Source organism: Schistocerca serialis, chromosome 1, assembly GCF_023864345.2.
Source record: "Schistocerca serialis cubense isolate TAMUIC-IGC-003099 chromosome 1, iqSchSeri2.2, whole genome shotgun sequence".
Classification (NCBI taxonomy): Eukaryota; Metazoa; Arthropoda; class Insecta; order Orthoptera; family Acrididae; genus Schistocerca; species Schistocerca serialis.
The window spans coordinates 800902794-800921584 of NC_064638.1; the positions used below are offsets into that span (position 1 = coordinate 800902794).

General features: G+C 38.4%; 1 protein-coding gene across 4 annotated transcripts in view; it reads right to left on the minus strand.

Annotated features, from left to right (window-relative positions):
• The window catches only part of LOC126483972 (centromere protein I-like), a 393190-nt gene that overhangs the window by 250723 nt on the left and 123676 nt on the right, over window positions 1-18791 (minus strand). For all 4 annotated transcript variants that reach the window (XM_050107290.1, XM_050107282.1, XM_050107275.1 and 1 more), the window contains exons 6-7: window positions 16853-17042; window positions 10869-10913 (exon numbers count right to left, since the gene is read on the minus strand). In XM_050107290.1, the coding sequence (XP_049963247.1) occupies window positions 10869-10913; window positions 16853-17042 (235 nt within the window). The remainder of the gene's footprint in view (window positions 1-10868; window positions 10914-16852; window positions 17043-18791) is intronic.

The window sequence follows — 18791 nt, forward strand, 5'->3', positions numbered from 1 at the left end:
TAAGATCCCGGACTCAGATTCAGTTATGCAGCTGATGATAATTATAGTGAAGAGAAGAAAGACGAGAACCTATGACCCTCATAAATTGATAAATAACAAGGAATATGAAGAACAAACTAGGAATAAAAAATAACAGATGATCTGGGTGAAATAATTCCACAACTGAAACAAATAGCTGAAGAAGTAGCCCCAATAAATCACAGGAAAAAACACCAGTGATGGAATGACAAATGTGATAAAACAGTGGAAGATAGACACCACACCTGGTTAAGGTACAGGGTCAAAAAACAAAAGAATCTTACTTGGAACTCACAAAAAAAAGAAAGATGACTCAAAAAACATTAAGGAGGGTTAAACATCAATATCAAAAAGATATACTTTCTATGATAGAAACAAATACACTACTGGCCATTAAAATTGCTACACAACAAAGATGATGTGCTACAGACGCAAAATTTAACCGACAGGAAGAAGATGCTGTCATATGCAAATGATTAGCTTTTCAGAGCATTCACACAAGGTTGGTGCTGGTGGCGACACCTACAATGTGCTGACATGAGGAAAGTTTCCAACCGATTTCTCATATACAAACAGCAGTTGACCAGCGTTGCCTGGTGAAACGTTGTTGTGATGCCTCATGTAAGGAGGAGAAATGCGTACCATCACGCTTCCGACTTTGATAATGGTCGGATTGTAGCCTAAAGCAATTGCAGTTTATCGTATCACGACATTGCTGCTCGCGTTGGTCGAGATCCAATGACTGTTAGCAGAATATGGAATCGGTGGGTTCAGGAAGGTAATACAGAACGCCGTGCTGAATCCCAACGGCCTCGTATCACTAGCAGTTGTGATGACAGGCATCTTATCCGCATGGCTGTAACGGACAGGAGTGCCTGCGATGGTGTACTCTACCACAAACCTGGGTGCACGAATGGCAAAACGTCATTTTTTTGGATGAATCCAGGCTCTGTTTACAGCATCATGACGGTCGCATCCGTGTTTGGCGACATAGCGGTAAACGCACATTGGAAGCGTGTATTCGTCATCACCATACTGGTGTATCTCCCGGCGTGATGGTACGGGGTGCCATTGGTTACACATCTCGATCACCTCTTTTTCGCATTGACGGCACTTTGTACAGTGGATGTTACATTTCAGATGTGTTACAACCCATGGCTCTACCCTTCATTTGATCCCCGCGAAACCCTACATTTCAGCAGGATAATGTACGACCGCATGTTGTAGGTCCTGTACGGGCCTTTCTGGATACAGAAAATGTTCGACTACTGCCCTGGTCAGCACATTCTCCGAATCTCGCACCAATTGAAAATGTCTGGTCAATGGTGGCCGAGCAACTGGCTCGTCACAATACACCAGTCACTACTCTTGATGAACTGTGGTATCATGTTGAAGCTGCATGGGCAGCTGTACCTGTACACCCCATCCAAGTTCTGTTTGACTCAATGCCCAGGCATGTCAAGGCCATTATTACGGCCAGAGGTGGTTGTTCTGGGTAGTGATTTCTCAGGATCTATGCACCCAAATTGCGTGAAAATGTAATCCCCTGTCAGTTCTAGTATAATATATTTGTCCAATGAATACCCGTTTATCATCTGCATTTCTTCTTGGTGTAGCAATTTTAATGGCCAATAGTGTAGTAAGAAAACAAACTCACGAGATTATTGCAAAACATTTAGCAGACAATTCCAAAGATATGATCCCCCAAAACCAATGCTAAAATAAAAAACAATATGATGGCCCATAGTGATAAAAGAAACTCAGAAATTTTAGCAGAAACATTTAACGAACTACTAAATCGTGAGGATCCTCCTGAATTTCTTGAAATAAACACAGAAACTCCAATAAAAACCCCACCAGAAAATATAAACTCATCGACAATTCAGGAAGTCTACAAAGCTTTGAGTGAGCTCAAGAACTACAAAGCAAGTGGAGAAGATCAAACATTTGCATAGCTCTGGAAATAAGCAGCAGAACCTGCGAAGATATCATTACATCAATACATAGTTAAAATCTGGATCAGAGAAGAGCTGCCAGAAGCTGGGCTACAGCTACGCGGGTAGCCCAAAAGTAACATCTCCTATTTTTTAATAAGCACATAGACCCGTTTACTTCTACAATCGTTTACATCGGTTTACAGCTTGAACATTTAGCTATTTTTCGACATAATCACCATTTCTGTCAATTCATTTTTGTAGACACTGGCAGTTATTTTATGCCCATGTCATACCAGCTCACCGCCATGCTGTTCAGAAAGTTATGAACCTCTTCTTTCACTTCGGCGTCGGAGCTGAATCGCTTTCCGGCCAAATGTTCTTTTAACCAGTCCAGAAAGTTGTCCTGTTTGGCTGCAAGGTGGTGAAGAAACGCGCGGGAGGCATCAACTCGTTGCCGCATGTGGTCTTCAGTCAGCATGCGTGGCACCCATCTTGCGCACACCTTCTGGTAGTTCAATGTTTCTGTTAAAATTCTGTGACCAGTGCTTTGGGAAACCTCAGGAAGCAAGGTGCAGAGGCCATCCAGGGTGATCCGCCAATCTTCACCCATGCTTTGCTCAACCTTCAACATCGTCGCCTCAGAAACTGACGGTCTCCCACTCCTTTGTTCGTCGTAAATTTCGGTCAGACCAACTGTAAACTCTCTACACCACTTACGAACATTTTTGACATCCATGCACAACTCACCATACACTTCCATCAATTGGCGATGGATTTCAATCAGCACAGTGCCCTTTGCGTTCAGAAACTGAACAACTATGCGCAATTCGCACTTGGCGGTAACGTCCAACGAGAGCTCCATTCTCAACAGCTGCCAAGCCAAGACTGAGCGCGGCATGCGCATGTTCACACACAGTGCGTCAAGCACTCTTCACAACAGTGTGACCAACTGCCACACAAACAGAGTTCTGTACTTATAAAAAAATAGGAGACCTTACTTTTGGGATTACCCTCGTATTGTACACCCTTACACAAAAAAGGAGAAAAATCAAGTCCGGACAATTACAGAGGGATTTCCCTATCGGATTGCACACGTAAAATATTGTCAAGAATTATCTACAATCGCTGTAAAGATCAACTTGAAAAGGAGCTAGGAGAATATCAAGTAGGATTTAGACCCTGGAGAAGCTGCCCAGAACAGATCATCGCATTAAAATTAATAATGGATGCCTGCAAAAGGAGACAAAAGCAACTACTCATTACCTTTGTAGACTTCAAATTACATCCACAGATCTTCTAGGCTGGACATAATAGAAATTTTGGACTTCTTCCCAAATTAACAAAAATGATAAAATTAACCCTTACCAACACCAAGTCCAAAGTAAAATTTAGAGGAGAACTATCTGAGCCATTTACAATTAAAACAGGGTTAAGATAAGGAGATGGTCTATCACCACTGCTCTTCAACTCTGCTCTTGAATACTTGATGAGAGAATGGTACAAAGAGAATCCTAAAAACATAACAATTGGAACCAAGAAAGATGATATAAACCTAAATTGTTTGAGACTTGCAGATGACTTCGCATTACTAGCTAATAATGTACAAGAAGCTAGAAATCAAACAATGAGCCTGAAAAATATAATGCAAAAAGTAGGACTTCAGATATCTTTTGATAAGTCCGACATGATGGTAACAGACCTGCTAGTAATTGACCACGTAACAGTAGACAACAGAAAAATCAAAATAGTGAAGCAATTTAAATATCTTGGGGAGATTATAACACAACTTGGATGAAAAACCTGCTTGGCAAGAAAGAACCAATAAAATGTTGAAAGCTCTAAAACTAACATGATCTACATACAATAAGAAATGTCTATCAATTCAAACAAAATTAAAACACTACAAGACGGTGGTTCAGCCAGAGGTAACATACACAAGCGAGACTCTTCTTAAAGTCATTCAGAGAAACAGAGGTGACAAAATACTAAAAGTAGAGAGAAAAACAGCGAGAACATGCATGCATAAAAAATACCAGAAGGAAGGACAATGGCAATAGTGCCGAATGAAATAGTGTACAGAGAACTGGAGCCTATCACAGATACTATACATAAAAAGAGGACTTCTTCCTTTGGTCACATAATGAGGATGCCAGAAACCAGATTAGCAAGAAAAATTATGCAGAAACTGTGGAATCTGAAGCAACAAGTAGGAAGGATCAAGGAAGTTAAGAGGATATGAGAGAACAAGATATAACCTTGGATGATCTGCAAAACAAGACAAAAAACCCCAAGAAACTTAAAGACAAGAAAATAAGATTTAAACCAAACGTAGACAAACGACATATTATGATAAGGGTATGAGGAAAGAAAGGAAAGATCAGAACGAATGAAAAGATACTGGGCAGTTAAAAAAGAACAAAACATGCGCTTACTGAAGGGGACCAAGAAATGATTGACTAAAGTGGTCCAATCGGGCTGTAAAAGCAAATAGTAAATAATAATAATAATAATACTGGAGCAAAATAATGTGCAATCAGAAGAAGAAGAAAATACAGTAATGGACTCAAACATCCCAGAGCAAACAAAGAACAACACGCATCAATTAAACAATCAGAGGAAAACGAAATCTTAAGACAGCCACTAGAACAAGCACAAATAGAACACGAAGTGAACACGTTAGATATAGAAGAAAAATTTCAGCTGACATATATAGAATACAAAGACACAAATACAGACATTAGACCATTCTTGCAAAGACTGCCAAATAACCCACAAGTCGAAACAACAACAAAAACTATCAACACAATCATACACAACAAAATAAATCAAAACACAACTATGGAAGAGTTACAACTACTGGTTTATATAGGAGCACTCACTACACTAAATATACACACTAGGCAGAGATCAAAACCAACCAACTACAGATCAGAATAGAAAAACTGAGAAAGGACATCGGACAGCTAACACAATTTATAAGAAATGAAATGTCAGGAAAAAAAAAGAAAAGGTTAGGTAAAATCTCACAACAAGAAGCGATAGAGCAATTAGATGAAAAGAAGCAGAAATTACAAGCATTGGCCAAATGACTTAGAAGATACAAAAAAAGTGAAAATAGAAGGAAACAAAACCAAACATTCAACACAAACCAAAAGAAATTTTACCAGACAATAGATGACACACACATTAAAATAGACAATCCACCAAACATAACAGACATGGAACACTTCTGGAGCAACATATGGTCAAACCCGGTACAACATAACAGGCATGCACGGTGGATACAAGCAGAAACAGACACATACAAGATGATACCACAAATGCCTGAAGTGATAATTTTGCAACATGAAGTCACCCAAGCAATTAATTCTACTCACAATTGGAAAGCCCCTGGAAAAGATAAAATAGCAAATTTCTGGCTAAAGAAGTTCACCTCAACACATTCACATCTAACTAAATTATTTAACAGTTACATTGTAGACCCATACACATTCCCTGATACACTTACACATGGAATAACTTATCTGAAACCTAAAGATCAAGCAGACACAGCAAACCCAGCTAAATATCGCCCCATAACATGCCTACCAACAATATACGAAATATTAACTTCAGTCATTACACAGAAATTAATGACACATACAACACAGAACAAAATTATAAATGAAGAACAAAAAGACTGTTGCAAAGGAGCACGAGGATGTAAAGAGCAACTGGTAATAGATGCAGAGGTGACATATCAAGCTAAAACTAAACAAAGGTCGCTACACTACGCATACATTGATTACCAAAAAGCTTTTGATAGTGTACCCCACTCATGGTTACTACAAATATTGGAAATATACAAAGTGAATCCTAAATTGATACAGTTCCTAAACATAGTAATGAAAACTTGGAAAACCACAATTAATATCCAAACAAATTCAAATAATATCACATCACAGCCAATACAGATTAAGCGTGGAATATACCAAGGAGACTCATTAAGTCCTTTCTGGTTCTGCCGTGCTCTGAACCCACTATCCAACATGCTAAATAATACAAATTATGGATACAATATTACTGGAACATACCCACACAAAATCACACATTTGCTATACATGGATGATCTAAAACTACTGGCAGCAACAAATCAACAACTCAACCAATTACTAAAGATAACAGAAGTATTCAGCAATGATACAAATATGGCTTTTGGAACAGAAAAATGTAAGAAAAATAGCATAGTCAAGGGAAAACACACTAAACAAGAAGATTACATACTGGATAACCACAGTGACAGCATAGAAGCGATGGAAAAAACAGATGCCTATAAATATCTAGGATACAGACAAAAAATAGGAATAGATAATACAAATATTAAAGAAGAACTAAAAGAAAAATATAGACAAAGACTACAAAAAGACTGAATCAGAATTGACAGCAATAAACAAGACAAAAGCTATAAATACTTATGCTATACCAATATTGACCTACTCATTTGGAGTAGTGAAATGGAGTAACACAGACCTAGAAGCGCTCAATACACTTACACGATCACAATGCCACATATACAGAATACATCACATACATTCAGCAACAGAAAGATTCACATTAAGCAGAAAGGAAGGAGGAAGGGGATTTATCAACATAAAAAACCTACATAATGGACAGGTAGACAATTTAAGAAAATTCTTTCTAGAACGAGCAGAAACTAGCAAAACACACAAAGCAATCACTCATATAAATACATCGGCTACACCACTGCAATTTCATAACCACTTCTACAACCCTTTAGATCACATAACATCAACAGACAAGAAGAAAGTAAATTGGAAAAAGAAAACACTACATGGCAAGCACTCATATCATCTAACACAGCCACACATCTATCAAGACACATCCAACACATGGCTAAGAAAAGACAATATATACAGTGAGACGGAAGGATTCATGATTGCAATACAGGATCAAACAATAAACACCAGATATTACAGCAAGCATATTATTAAAGATCCCAATACCACAACAGATAAGTGCAGACTTTGCAAACAACAAATAGAAACAGTAGATCACATCACAAGCAGATGTACAATACTAGCAAATACAGAATACCCCAGAAAACATGACAATGTAGCAAAAATAATACATCAACAGTTTGCCTTACAACATAAACTTATAAAACAACACGTTCCCACATACAAGTATGCACCACAAAGTGTATTGGAGAATGATGAATTCAAATTGTACTGGAACAGAACCACTATAACAGATAAAACACCACCACATAACAAACCTGACATCATACTCACCAATAAAAAGAAGAAATTAACACAACTAATCGAAATATCCATACCCAATACAACAAATATACAAAAGAAAACAGGAGAAAAAATTGAAAAATACATCCAACTGGCTGAGGAAGTCAAGGACATGTGGCATCAGGATAAAGTTGACATTATACCAATTATACTATCAACTACAGGAGTCATACCACACAATATCCACCAGTACATCAATGCAATACAGCTACATCCAAACTTATATATACAACTACAGAAATCCGTAATTATTGATACATGTTCAATTACCCGAAAGTTCCTAAATGCAATATAACACATACCATACAGTTAAAAAGGAAGTGACGCTTGATCAAGGTCCGCGTCACTTTCCATTTTTAACCAGACTTAACGTCTGAGAAAGTTAAGAAATAATAATAATAATAAGCACATGAGGCTGATAGGTATTTAGTTTATGCCCCGCTCATCTGCTTTGTTGTGTATTAGAATAATTACAGCATTATTCCAGTTTTGGAGAATTGTCTTCCTCCCATGACAATTTTGTAACTAATTGTGTCTTCAGTTCCACCCAATGTATTAAAGCCTGTTACTGTGATTCAGCGGTAAAGTGCTGGTCTATACTGTTGATATTCCAACCTGGAGCTCCCACTATTAAACACTTAACTTAGGAGGCCATTAATGTCTGAACAAGAACACTGGCACTGACAAAATTTTTGGGGAGCAGAAGTGTAGTTTTCAACTGACAATATAGTATAAATTTTGTGGGAAACTTAGAAACGTCCAAAAACAGATAAAATTGGCAATGATACACACAATCAATGAAAGATAATGGGAAAGTGACAGAAAAAGTGAAATACGAGGATTGGAACCTTAATAGTGGCAACTACTTATTTAAAGCTCGTACAAAGTAGATACCAGCATTGTGTATAACCCATTGCCAGTGATGTCCTAGGATACTCTTAGCAGTGCCAGTTGCGTAGACAGTTCGAGTGACACAGTCTATTGCCCAACGAATTTGTAGCAGTTCTGAAGCGAATGCTGTGAAGTGTTTCCTTTAGTTTAGAAACTGAGTTGAACACATGAGAGCTTAAGTCAGGGGAGTGCAGTAGATGGTATAGCACTTAGCAATCCCATCAGTCAAACAAATCAGTAACAGCTTGCACCGTGCGTGCTTGAGCATTGTCCAGCAAAAGGATGGTCAGGCTGTGCAGAAAGTGTCATCATTTCTGTCTCTATGCTCTTCATTTTTGGAGCACAACCACAACCACGTATCTATTTTGTACAAACTGTAAATAAATAGTTGCCACTATTAAACTTCCAACCCTCCTATTACAATCTAAAATTTTGAAGCTACTCTATTTCATACAAAGGTAAACTGAATTCAGATTATACAGGGCATACATAAAGTCTGGGAACACTTACAATTATTTATTGCACAAGAACTAAACATTGTACAGATGTCATACGTATATCATTTTGAGGAAAAACGCTGGAATTTTTTTTTTTTTTTTTTTTTCCATGTATACTGCCTCAGTATAGTCTGGTAATTTGCTGATAGTCAGCACTAGTCTCAAACATGGCAAGTTCAGGTGTGGAGTGAGCTTTCTGTGTGTTGGAGTTCGACAAAAACAAGAGTGCTACAGCTGTTCAACGGATGTTTAGAACAAAGTATGGTAAGAAGCCACCAACAAGGAAGGCCATTTGCCACTGGCCCAACAAATTCATTACGATGGATTGCTTGTGCCCGGCAAAGAGAAGCGGACATCCGTAGTGTGAGTGAAGTGAATGTGGAACGCGTACGAGACACATTCATAAGGAGCCCAAAGAAATCGAAGAGTTGTGCATCCCGTGAACTCGAAAGGACTCCAATGACAAAGTGGAAAGTCCTGGAACAAAAGCTATCTATGAAACCATCCAAATTGGAGCTAGCGCAGAATTTTGATGATGAGAACAAAGACAAGCGTTTTGAGTTTTGTTCGTAGTTGCAACAATTGAATGAGGATGAGGATGGCATTTTTGATCACTTAATTTTTAGTGACGAAGCCACTTTCCACACTAATGGGAAAATGAACAGGCATAATTGTCGAATCTGGGGTGCAAAGCATCCACACGGATGCATTGAATTCCAGCGCGATTCCCCAAAGGTAATGTTTTTGTGCCTTGTCACGTCGAAAACTCTTCACCAAGAGCACTGTCACTAGATATTTCTACTTCGACATGTTGGAGCAATGGCTGATGCCTCAAATGTAATCAGACACTCTGTTCATCTTTCAGCAGGACGAGGCTCCACCCCATTTTCATCATGACATTCGTGAGTACTTGGACACGGAGATGCCACCTCGATGGATCGGCTGTGCTACAAAAGGGGACAGCAGTTTCATGAAATGGCTTCCCTGGTCACCAAATCTCACTCCGTGTGACTTTTTTTTGTGGGGACACATTAAAGATCTGATGTATGTACCGACTCTACCACGTGGTGTATCAGAGCTCCAGGAGAGAATATGGGAAGTGATATCTCACTTTTGATAAGTGCCAAGAGAGAGAGATCACATGTTTTAATCACATTTCATCATCTCATTGCTGTCTTTCCACCCTGAGCATCAACAGCAGCTACAGCATGATAATGGTAAAGCTTTCACGTACAGGCTGGTTGTACTGAGTACTTACCACACAGCTTGAACTTTAATTTTAGTGAGACTTTATCTTAGTCTTAGTTACCGTATCAGTGCTCATTATCTTTTTGCAACATTGCTCTTCTTGTTGCAGCATAGTTATGTAATGAGAACATCACAGTGCTGTGAACCTGCTCAATGAGCTGATTTCCAATTTTTGTGCCATAGCAGCCTCATTGTAGTTCATCAGTTGAACACAGATTACTTGGCTTAGGTTTGTGTTTGTGTGTGTGTGTGTGTGTGTGTGTGTGTGTGTGTGTGTGTGTGTGGCAGCTGCCCTCCCATTCTCCTAGCTGGGTATGTATTTGCAGTAATTCAGCAAAATAACTTACAGTGGACGTTAATAGTTTAATAGCACAAATTAGATAGAACTTTTTATTCTCTGCCCACCACTATACTGTGGTGGTTATCAAGAATTTCACACTTGCAAAAATGTATAGGGAATGGAAATAGGAATCAGTCTAGGAGCAATATAAATGTTAACGTAAAATGTTTAATTATTAATCAAAACTGACTCACTAACACAATCAGGTTACATACAGGGTTTTCCATCTTGTTCTCTGTAATTATTATTATGGAAAGAATCATGACTTTAAATAAACTTCGTGTTATCTTTAACAAAAAAATTAATGGACTCAGATATTTCTGAACTTTTTTGTCCCGTTGTTAAAGTGTTTGAAAGTACGAATATGTATTTGAGCCAATAGTCTAAAAAGTTATCATATAACTGGTCTGCCACATGCAAGTCATAGTTCAATATTTATCAGCTCAGAGTAATCTCCTCATTTATGTGACACTGATCTATACTTGCGTGCTTCTCAGAACAATGACAAAAATTATGATGATGATAAGAATAACAGGAAATATAACAACTATAATATATGACTGCTGCATTTTAAATGTTCGCAGAATTGTTGAACACAATTGTAGTACTTCTTAATACACCTCTAAAAGTCTCTCACCTTTTGAATAGGATAACTGGATTCACTGTCAGAACTGTCATCATCCTGCAAATAGAAAGCACAGGAAATGTTTAATATGGAAGCAAATTATTAAATAGGCATTCATAATATTTAATCCAATCACATTACATATCAACAAAGCTACTAGAAAAAAGGGGAGGGCAAGAGGCATAGCATTCTGTAAATTGTGTATTTGTTACAAAAATTAAGAAATATTATATCCAACTGTTTTAGCTAAATGTAAGGAAACAAGAACATACAGATCTCTTTTGCAGGTGCAAAGTAGTGACATACAAAGAGTGTGTGGGGAAGGGATGTGAAAGAAAGAGGGATTGGGGGTGGGGGGGAGGGGGGGGGGGGGGGGAAGAGACAGAATCATGGTATTTTGCCTATACCTTCACTGCTTCTTCAGCTTCATCATTTACCCGTATCCTGTAGTGTTCTGGCATCCAGCAGAATGCACCTCATTGGCTTGGATCTGTATCCTTGATAGCATCTGATCTGCTCAAGGAGAGAACATACTTCTACATCATAATTTGTCAATTGTTAAGAGAGGTAAACTCTGATTATTTTATCGGGGATAAGACCATAGCAGCTGAAGGTATGCCTTGCTTAGACTAGACTCACAAGTAAATAAGCTGATAATATCATAAAAAACCCTTTAAAATAAATAAATAAATAAACCCCACACACTTTTAATAATAGTCTTGGAGTACATGAGCTGTTGAACTTCAACTCAAAATCACTCTGTGCCTCCGAAACAGCCAGGACAACAGCTTACTCCATCTCTGACTCATTATCCTGAACTCCAATAAATCAAACGAGACTTTTTTAGCATGCAATCTTAAAGGCACAGTAACTGTTGCCAGTTCTAGAACTATCTGGACTTGTGTATCACCTTGACAAGGCATCACATAGTGGAAAGTGACCGCTCCTCAGCCTCTACACACATTCATATCTGAGTTGGTCTGACAGCTGACTTTTGCCAGCATGATGACTTTATGGTGAGCAGTACCCAACCTGTCGTAGTCAATTTGGGACATTATGAAAATTTTATAGAGCTACAGCAAAATATAATTGTCTTCTGAAGCATCTCAAAACATTCATCTGTTTTATGCACTTATTTTGTTAAGCTTTTGAGTGCAATAAAGTTTATTTCTTGTCAAAGAGTAATCTACAAATTTGCAGATTAAAAAATTAAAATAGTGTCTGATAATCTGATTTCTGGTTAACAACACAACATGAAGTGTTTAAAATTCATGTACATAGTTTTCCCAAAGTAAAAACCTGAAACTAATATTTATTGTCCATTATTTCAACCTTTTCATTATCAGGTGTTAACTACCGTTTTCATTATCAGCTGTAACTGTCATGTTGATTTCGTTGGATTGAATATAAACAAAAGATTACATAATTATTTACGAACTGCAAATGTTTAACAGAACTTCTTACTGCAAATGAAATGCTGTTGATAGCAATTAAAATAATGCTACACTTGAAATCTCCTTTGGGGCAAAATTGTTCTCTTGAATAGTAATTGTGTCACTCAACAACCCGGTACAAGTATCTCCATTGGACACCATTTTAATGACCTGTGTTTTTAACTTACCCTAGTAATATTACCAGGGAAAGAAGATGTACAGTTTGACATACAATCGGAACCACATGTTGCTCCTGGTGAATTTTCATGTCACTGAGAGGTGAAGGCTAGGCTAATGGTAGACTGGAAAAATCTGTGGTCTAATCAGAATTAGATCCTGGGACCTTTCAGATTCCAGTCATGTGCTTTATTGCCAGACCACCAGGCCTAATCATTCTCCTGAATGAAACCATGTGATAGAGGACCACCAACACAGTACCTCAAGCAATACTCCCAAGGAAGGGCTGAAAATGAATCAGAAGAGAACTAAACTAACTATGTGAAAAGTGATTTTTAAGGCATTCTTGCCAAAATTAATGCTTTTTGCAAGTGAATGAAACATGAACCCAGCTAAAACCTTGAAAATTACAATTGTGAATTTGATGAAGGACATAATACTTGTAAGGGATGATGTGAACCTTTTACTGGTGGAAAATCTCATTAGGTAAAGGATTTTGAGCTAGGATAGACTGTTGTATGGCCACCTCTAGTAGGATTATGTTATTACTGTCTGAATCAACCACGAAAGTGGCTAAGTGGGTTTTGGGATCAGAGTCCCTATGAGGCAGAGACTGACTACCTACTCAAGAGTCTTTCCTGTGCTACAGGTCAAGATGGCAATCAGGTAACTGAATCACCTGGTATGATCTAATCAAGAGTTTAACAGCAGAATCATTATTGGCTCCAATTGTTAAGATATTGTTAAAAGGTTTATAATTTAAAACAGCAACTAGCCCAAGTACAGCTTGAGAAAGTTTATTAAAATTAAAGCCTTACCAGTTTTGGATTTATTATAAATCCACCTTCAGAAAACTCTTACAGATTTACTTGTTTTCCTGCTGGGGCTTCATTTTAGAGTAATTTTGCAGTCAGTTTTGTGCACAAAGGTAAACAAAAGTTTTTCATTCAAAATTTTGTAAACTTACTACAAATTTTTTTCTTTTTACCCTTCACAGAAACTTATATGAAATGGTTTTATAATAAGACATGAAATGTGTCACTGACATAGCCCATGAGCCAAAATGTAGAAACTTTAAAATGCATAACACAAATACATAAACAATTTGTTCCACAGAAAATAATAAGTACCAAGCAAGTTTTTGTCATATTTCATGTTTTATTAACTTTAAAATCATTTCACACATGTTTCTGCAAGGACAAAAAGAAAAAGGACATTCGCAGTAAGTTTACCGAATTTTACCTTCCTGCGTAAAATCTATAAAGATTAGAAAACTAGGCCCCAACAGGAATGCATTAAAATCTAGGAGTGCCATCTGAAGATAGATTTGTAATAAGTCAGAAAGCTGTAATGGTTTGATTTAAATAAACTTTTTAAACCATACTTGTCTACTTTTGAGATGATAGTGCTGGGATGGAAACAAGGATTTATTAAAATTTCTTTAAAAAATAATAATAATAATGTGTGTGTTTATGAGGTAGTAAGTGTACTGACAACAAGGAACATGTCACTAGTGCATACCATATTTCAAAAGTTTTTGAAAGAAAGAGAGGAGAGGAGGAGAAAGAAAGAGAGGGGAGGAGGGGTGGGAGGAGATTAAAAGAGAGAGGTGGAGGACAATATGGTCAGAGGTTGAGGAAGCAGGCTGTGGTCAGAGGGTGAGGAAGCAGGCTGTGGTCAGAGGGTGAGGAAGCAGGCTATGGTCATAGGGTGAGGAAGCAGGCTATGGTCATAGGGTGAGGAAGCAGGCTATGGTCATAGGGTGAGGAAGCTGGCTATGGTCAGAGGGTGAGGAAGGAGGATATGGTCAGAGGGTGAGGAAGGAGGATATGGTGAGAGGGTGAGGAAGGAGGATATGGTGAGAGGGTGAGGAAGGAGGATATGGTGAGAGGGTGAGGAAGGAGGATATGGTGAGAGGGTGAGGAAGGAGGATATGGTGAGAGGGTGAGGAAGGAGGATATGGTGAGAGGGTGAGGAAGGAGGATATGGTCAGAGAGAGGGGGAGGAACATGTGGTTAGAAGGAAGGGATGGAGGAAATTGACAGACATGGGGAGGAGGAGGTAGACAAGATGGGGAGGATGAGGTGGAAAGATAGAAATTGGGAGGATGTGGTGGACATACAAGAGTGGAGGAGGAGGAGGAGGAGGAGGAGGAGGAGGAGGAGGAGTGTGTTCAGTACATGTGTCGAACACACATGCTGACAAAGTCATGGGGAAAAGACTAGTGTTTATACCACGTACTACAAAATGATACAGACAGAATTCGAGGTGTTGTGAGGAAAAATTGAGGATAGGAATCTGTGTCTGGAAATGTCAACTAATGACACTACAGGGCACTGACATTATAGGCATCAGGCCAGCACCTGCCGCTGGGCCACTCCTTTGGCAGCAAACATGACTTTGTTCACAAAAGGACCATGAGCAGAACACGTCACAATGTTGCTTGTTGTCCAATAATTGCAAGTGACTGCCACAATCACCAGTGGAAAAGATGGAGCCTGCTGGTGCATAACACTCTTTGTCCCATATGAATGTGGTGCTGTGTTGCCTCAGTAGGTGACGGTTTCGGACACAGGTTTCCATTCACAGCTCATTTATCTCATGGGGTCTTCTAAAATCTCCAGTGTTTTTCGGTATATTGGAGAAAAATAAACAGTGGATGTAAATCTGTAACCGGGACCATCATCTACTAAGGCAACAGAGCATCATATTCCTACAAGACAAGGTCTGTATTCGTAACAGTTAGTTCCATCTTCTCTACTGGCAATTCTGGCAATCAGTTGCAATCACTGAAAAACAATGTTGCGAGACTTTCCACCTACAGCCTGTCAGCATACAAAGTCACATTTACTGCCAAAGGGTATGCACTCTGTGGCAGTGATGGATGACATTTCTGGGCACGGGTTCCTATCCTCAATTTGTGGCTCATGACAGCCTCTACAATCCTTCAAAGTTTGTTATTTGGGGCTATACTTCCATATCACTTAATTTTTTTATACTGTAATTTTTTTTAAGACCCCTAAATGGGACATTCACAAAAATTCATTGGGGGGGGGGGGGACGACCAACCTAATCGAAGAGTATATTTGCAATAAATACGTTAGTTAGGTGCTGTGAAGACTCTGTTGCATGAAAGACCATGTGTCACCCTTCAAATTATTCCGAAGTATTAATTAGGGAATAGAAATATGGAGTTCAAGGTAACTTACTCAGGTTAGATCCTGCAGCAGAAACAGCAGTTAAAATACTCTGTTGGACTGAACCTAAGGAGTCTTACCACAGTTCATTCCCTAAAACCGGTATTTGTACTTAAGGAGAAATGTGAGGAATTTAAAAATAATTCTGTTGGTTAGAACATTGCAGCCACTCATACAGTATTATCTAGACAAACATAACACTACGTGGAAAGAGTTCATTGCCTGGAGGAATTAGATTATCAAATGCATTGCTCAGTGCTCTTTAAGTCTTCCAATTCTGAAGTTGCAATTTTCAATGTGAATATTTTAATTTAACGTTGGCAATGACTTTTATCAATTGCAACTACAAATTACTGCAAACAGTCAAACTTATTACTATATTGAATATGTGTTTTGGAAGGTCACACCACCACCAGTTTGATTTATGTCAATTAATAAGGCAAACATGCATGACTTTTGGGGTAATCCGTGGTACCATCTTTCAGAGGTCATAGGCTCCATTTCTGTTCATGGCAGCACTGAATTCACTTTGTATACACTGCAACATGACTAGAAATGGAGCCTGTGACTACTGTATAACAGTAACAGAGGTTACCTAAAAGTTGTGTATAAATGTTTTATTCATAGACAAAACTCCACTTGATAACAGAGATGTAATCCCTCAAAACATGCTGTGGAAATAATAATACATTGTGACTGGTTACAGTAATTCTTTTTACATCACTGAAGAATATTATTATTTAATGCAAAAAAAGGGGTCATGCAAGTAGAAGATATACTGCACAATACTAACGTAACTTTTCCCCGCTCTTTTTATTTCTTTTATATTTTCTGTGGAATATTAAGTAGAGATCCTCCCTCTTACATTATGTTTATAACAAAAAAATATAACACACTTCCAGTGTTTAACAATCAGGGAAATACTATTTATGTAAAGAGAAAAGTAATCCTAAATTCATTGCACAGTCAGAAAAATGAATTTGCAATGTATCTAAAAATTATACCATTTGCCACTTTTGCGTATACGAAAAAACAATTTGATGCTGAACAAAAACTACTTCTTCTTCTTCTTCTTCTTCTTCTTCTTCTTCTTATTATTATTATTATTATTATTATTATTATTCCTAATACTACTAGTAAAACTTATGGTCAAATAATTCTAAAAACTGATATTAAAAGGCAAAGATACCAGTGTGACGTGTTCTGCATCTGTTTGATGATTAATTTCTTTCCTTGGGTCTGCAACACCTGCTCTGTGTATACTAATGCGCTTATTTACAGCCTCTGACAGCTTAGCAGGGATTCTTCCAAAGGCTGTATGTGTATTTACAGCCGAAACACGTTCTGGTATAAGTTCTGGACGAAAAGACTTAAATAAGCTGTAAACAATGACACTGAATTAGGCAGACAGACACAAATACAATAACACACACAGAGGGTGGGTGGGGGGGAAGATAGCAGCAGTGGTGGAAGTGTGAGGGGGGAAAGGAAGCACAAGAATCGTGAAGGACACAGACAGGTTGTTTAAGGTAGGAGAGATGTGGGATGGGTGATGGAAAGATGAGGCAAGGGAATGGAGTGATGGTGGAGGATTGAAGAGAGAGAAGGGAGATTAGATTAGACTAATTCTTCGTTCCATAGATCCGTGCTGAGGAGATCCTCGTGGATGTGGAACATTTAAAAAAAGATGAGAGACAAGCTGAAATAACAATACTAATAGTATGAGTATATACAATACATAATTTTTTAAGCTGAAATAATAATACTAATAGTATGAGTATATACAATACATCATTGTTTCTATTAAAAAATTCGTCAATGGAGTAGGAGGAGTTGGCCACCAGTAAGTCTTTCAGGCTCCTTTTTAACTGATCTTTATTTGTAACTAAATTTTTTATGTTTGCTGGCAAATTATTGAAGGTGAATGTTCCTGAGTAGTGGACCCCTTTTTGAACTAAAGTGAGTGCTTTTAAGTCCTTGTGCAGATCATTTTTGTTCCTGGTATTGTATGTATGAACTGAGCTGTTTGTTGGAAAAAGAGATATATTATTTAGGACAAATTTCATTAAGGAGTAAATATACTGAGAGGCAGTAGTTAGTATACCCAGTTCTTTGAAGAGGTTTCTACAGGACATCTGTGTATTTACACCACAAACAATACGTATTACACACTTTTGGACTATGAAAACTTTTGTTTGACTTGAAGAGTTACCCCAAAATATTATACCATATGAAATTATGGAGTGAAAGTAGGCAAAGTATGCAAGCTTTTTCATTTTTATGTCGCCTATGTCTGCTAACACTCGAATTGCGAATACAGATTTGTTAAGGCGTTTCTGCAGTTCTGTGATGTGCTCCTCCCAACTGAATTTATCATCAAGTTGTAATCCCAGGAATTTAAGACTGTCAACCTCTTCTATCTGCTCTTCTTCATACTTTATGCATATGCTGGGTGGAAACCTCTTACAGGTTCTGAATTGCATATAGGGAGTCTTTTCAAAGTTTAATGTCAGTGAGTTGGCTTTAAACCATTTATTAATATCCATGAAAATATCATTAGCAGATCTTTCTAGAACTACACTTGACATACTACACTCCTGGAAATTGAAATAAGAACACCGTGAATTCATTGTCCCAGGAAGGGGAAACTTTATTGACACATTCCTGGGGTCAGATACATCACATGATCACACTGACAGAACCACAGGCACATAGACACAGGCAACAGAGCATGCACAATGTTGGCACTAGTACAGTGTATATCCACCTTTCGCAGCAATTCAGGCTGCTATTCTCCCATGGAGACGATCGTAGAGATGCTGGATATAGTCCTGTGGAACGGCTTGCCATGCCATTTCCATCTGGCGCCTCAGTTGGACCAGCGTTCTTGCTGGACGTGCAGACCGCGTGAGATGACGCTTCATCCAGTCCCAAACATGCTCAATGGGGGACAGATCTGGAGATCTTGCTGGCCAGGGTAGTTGACTTACACCTTCTAGAGCACGTTGGGTGGCACGGGATACATGCGGACGTGCATTGTCCTGTTGGAACAGCAAGTTCCCTTGCCGGTCTAGGAATGGTAGAATGATGGGTTCGATGACGGTTTGGATGTACCGTGCACTATTCAG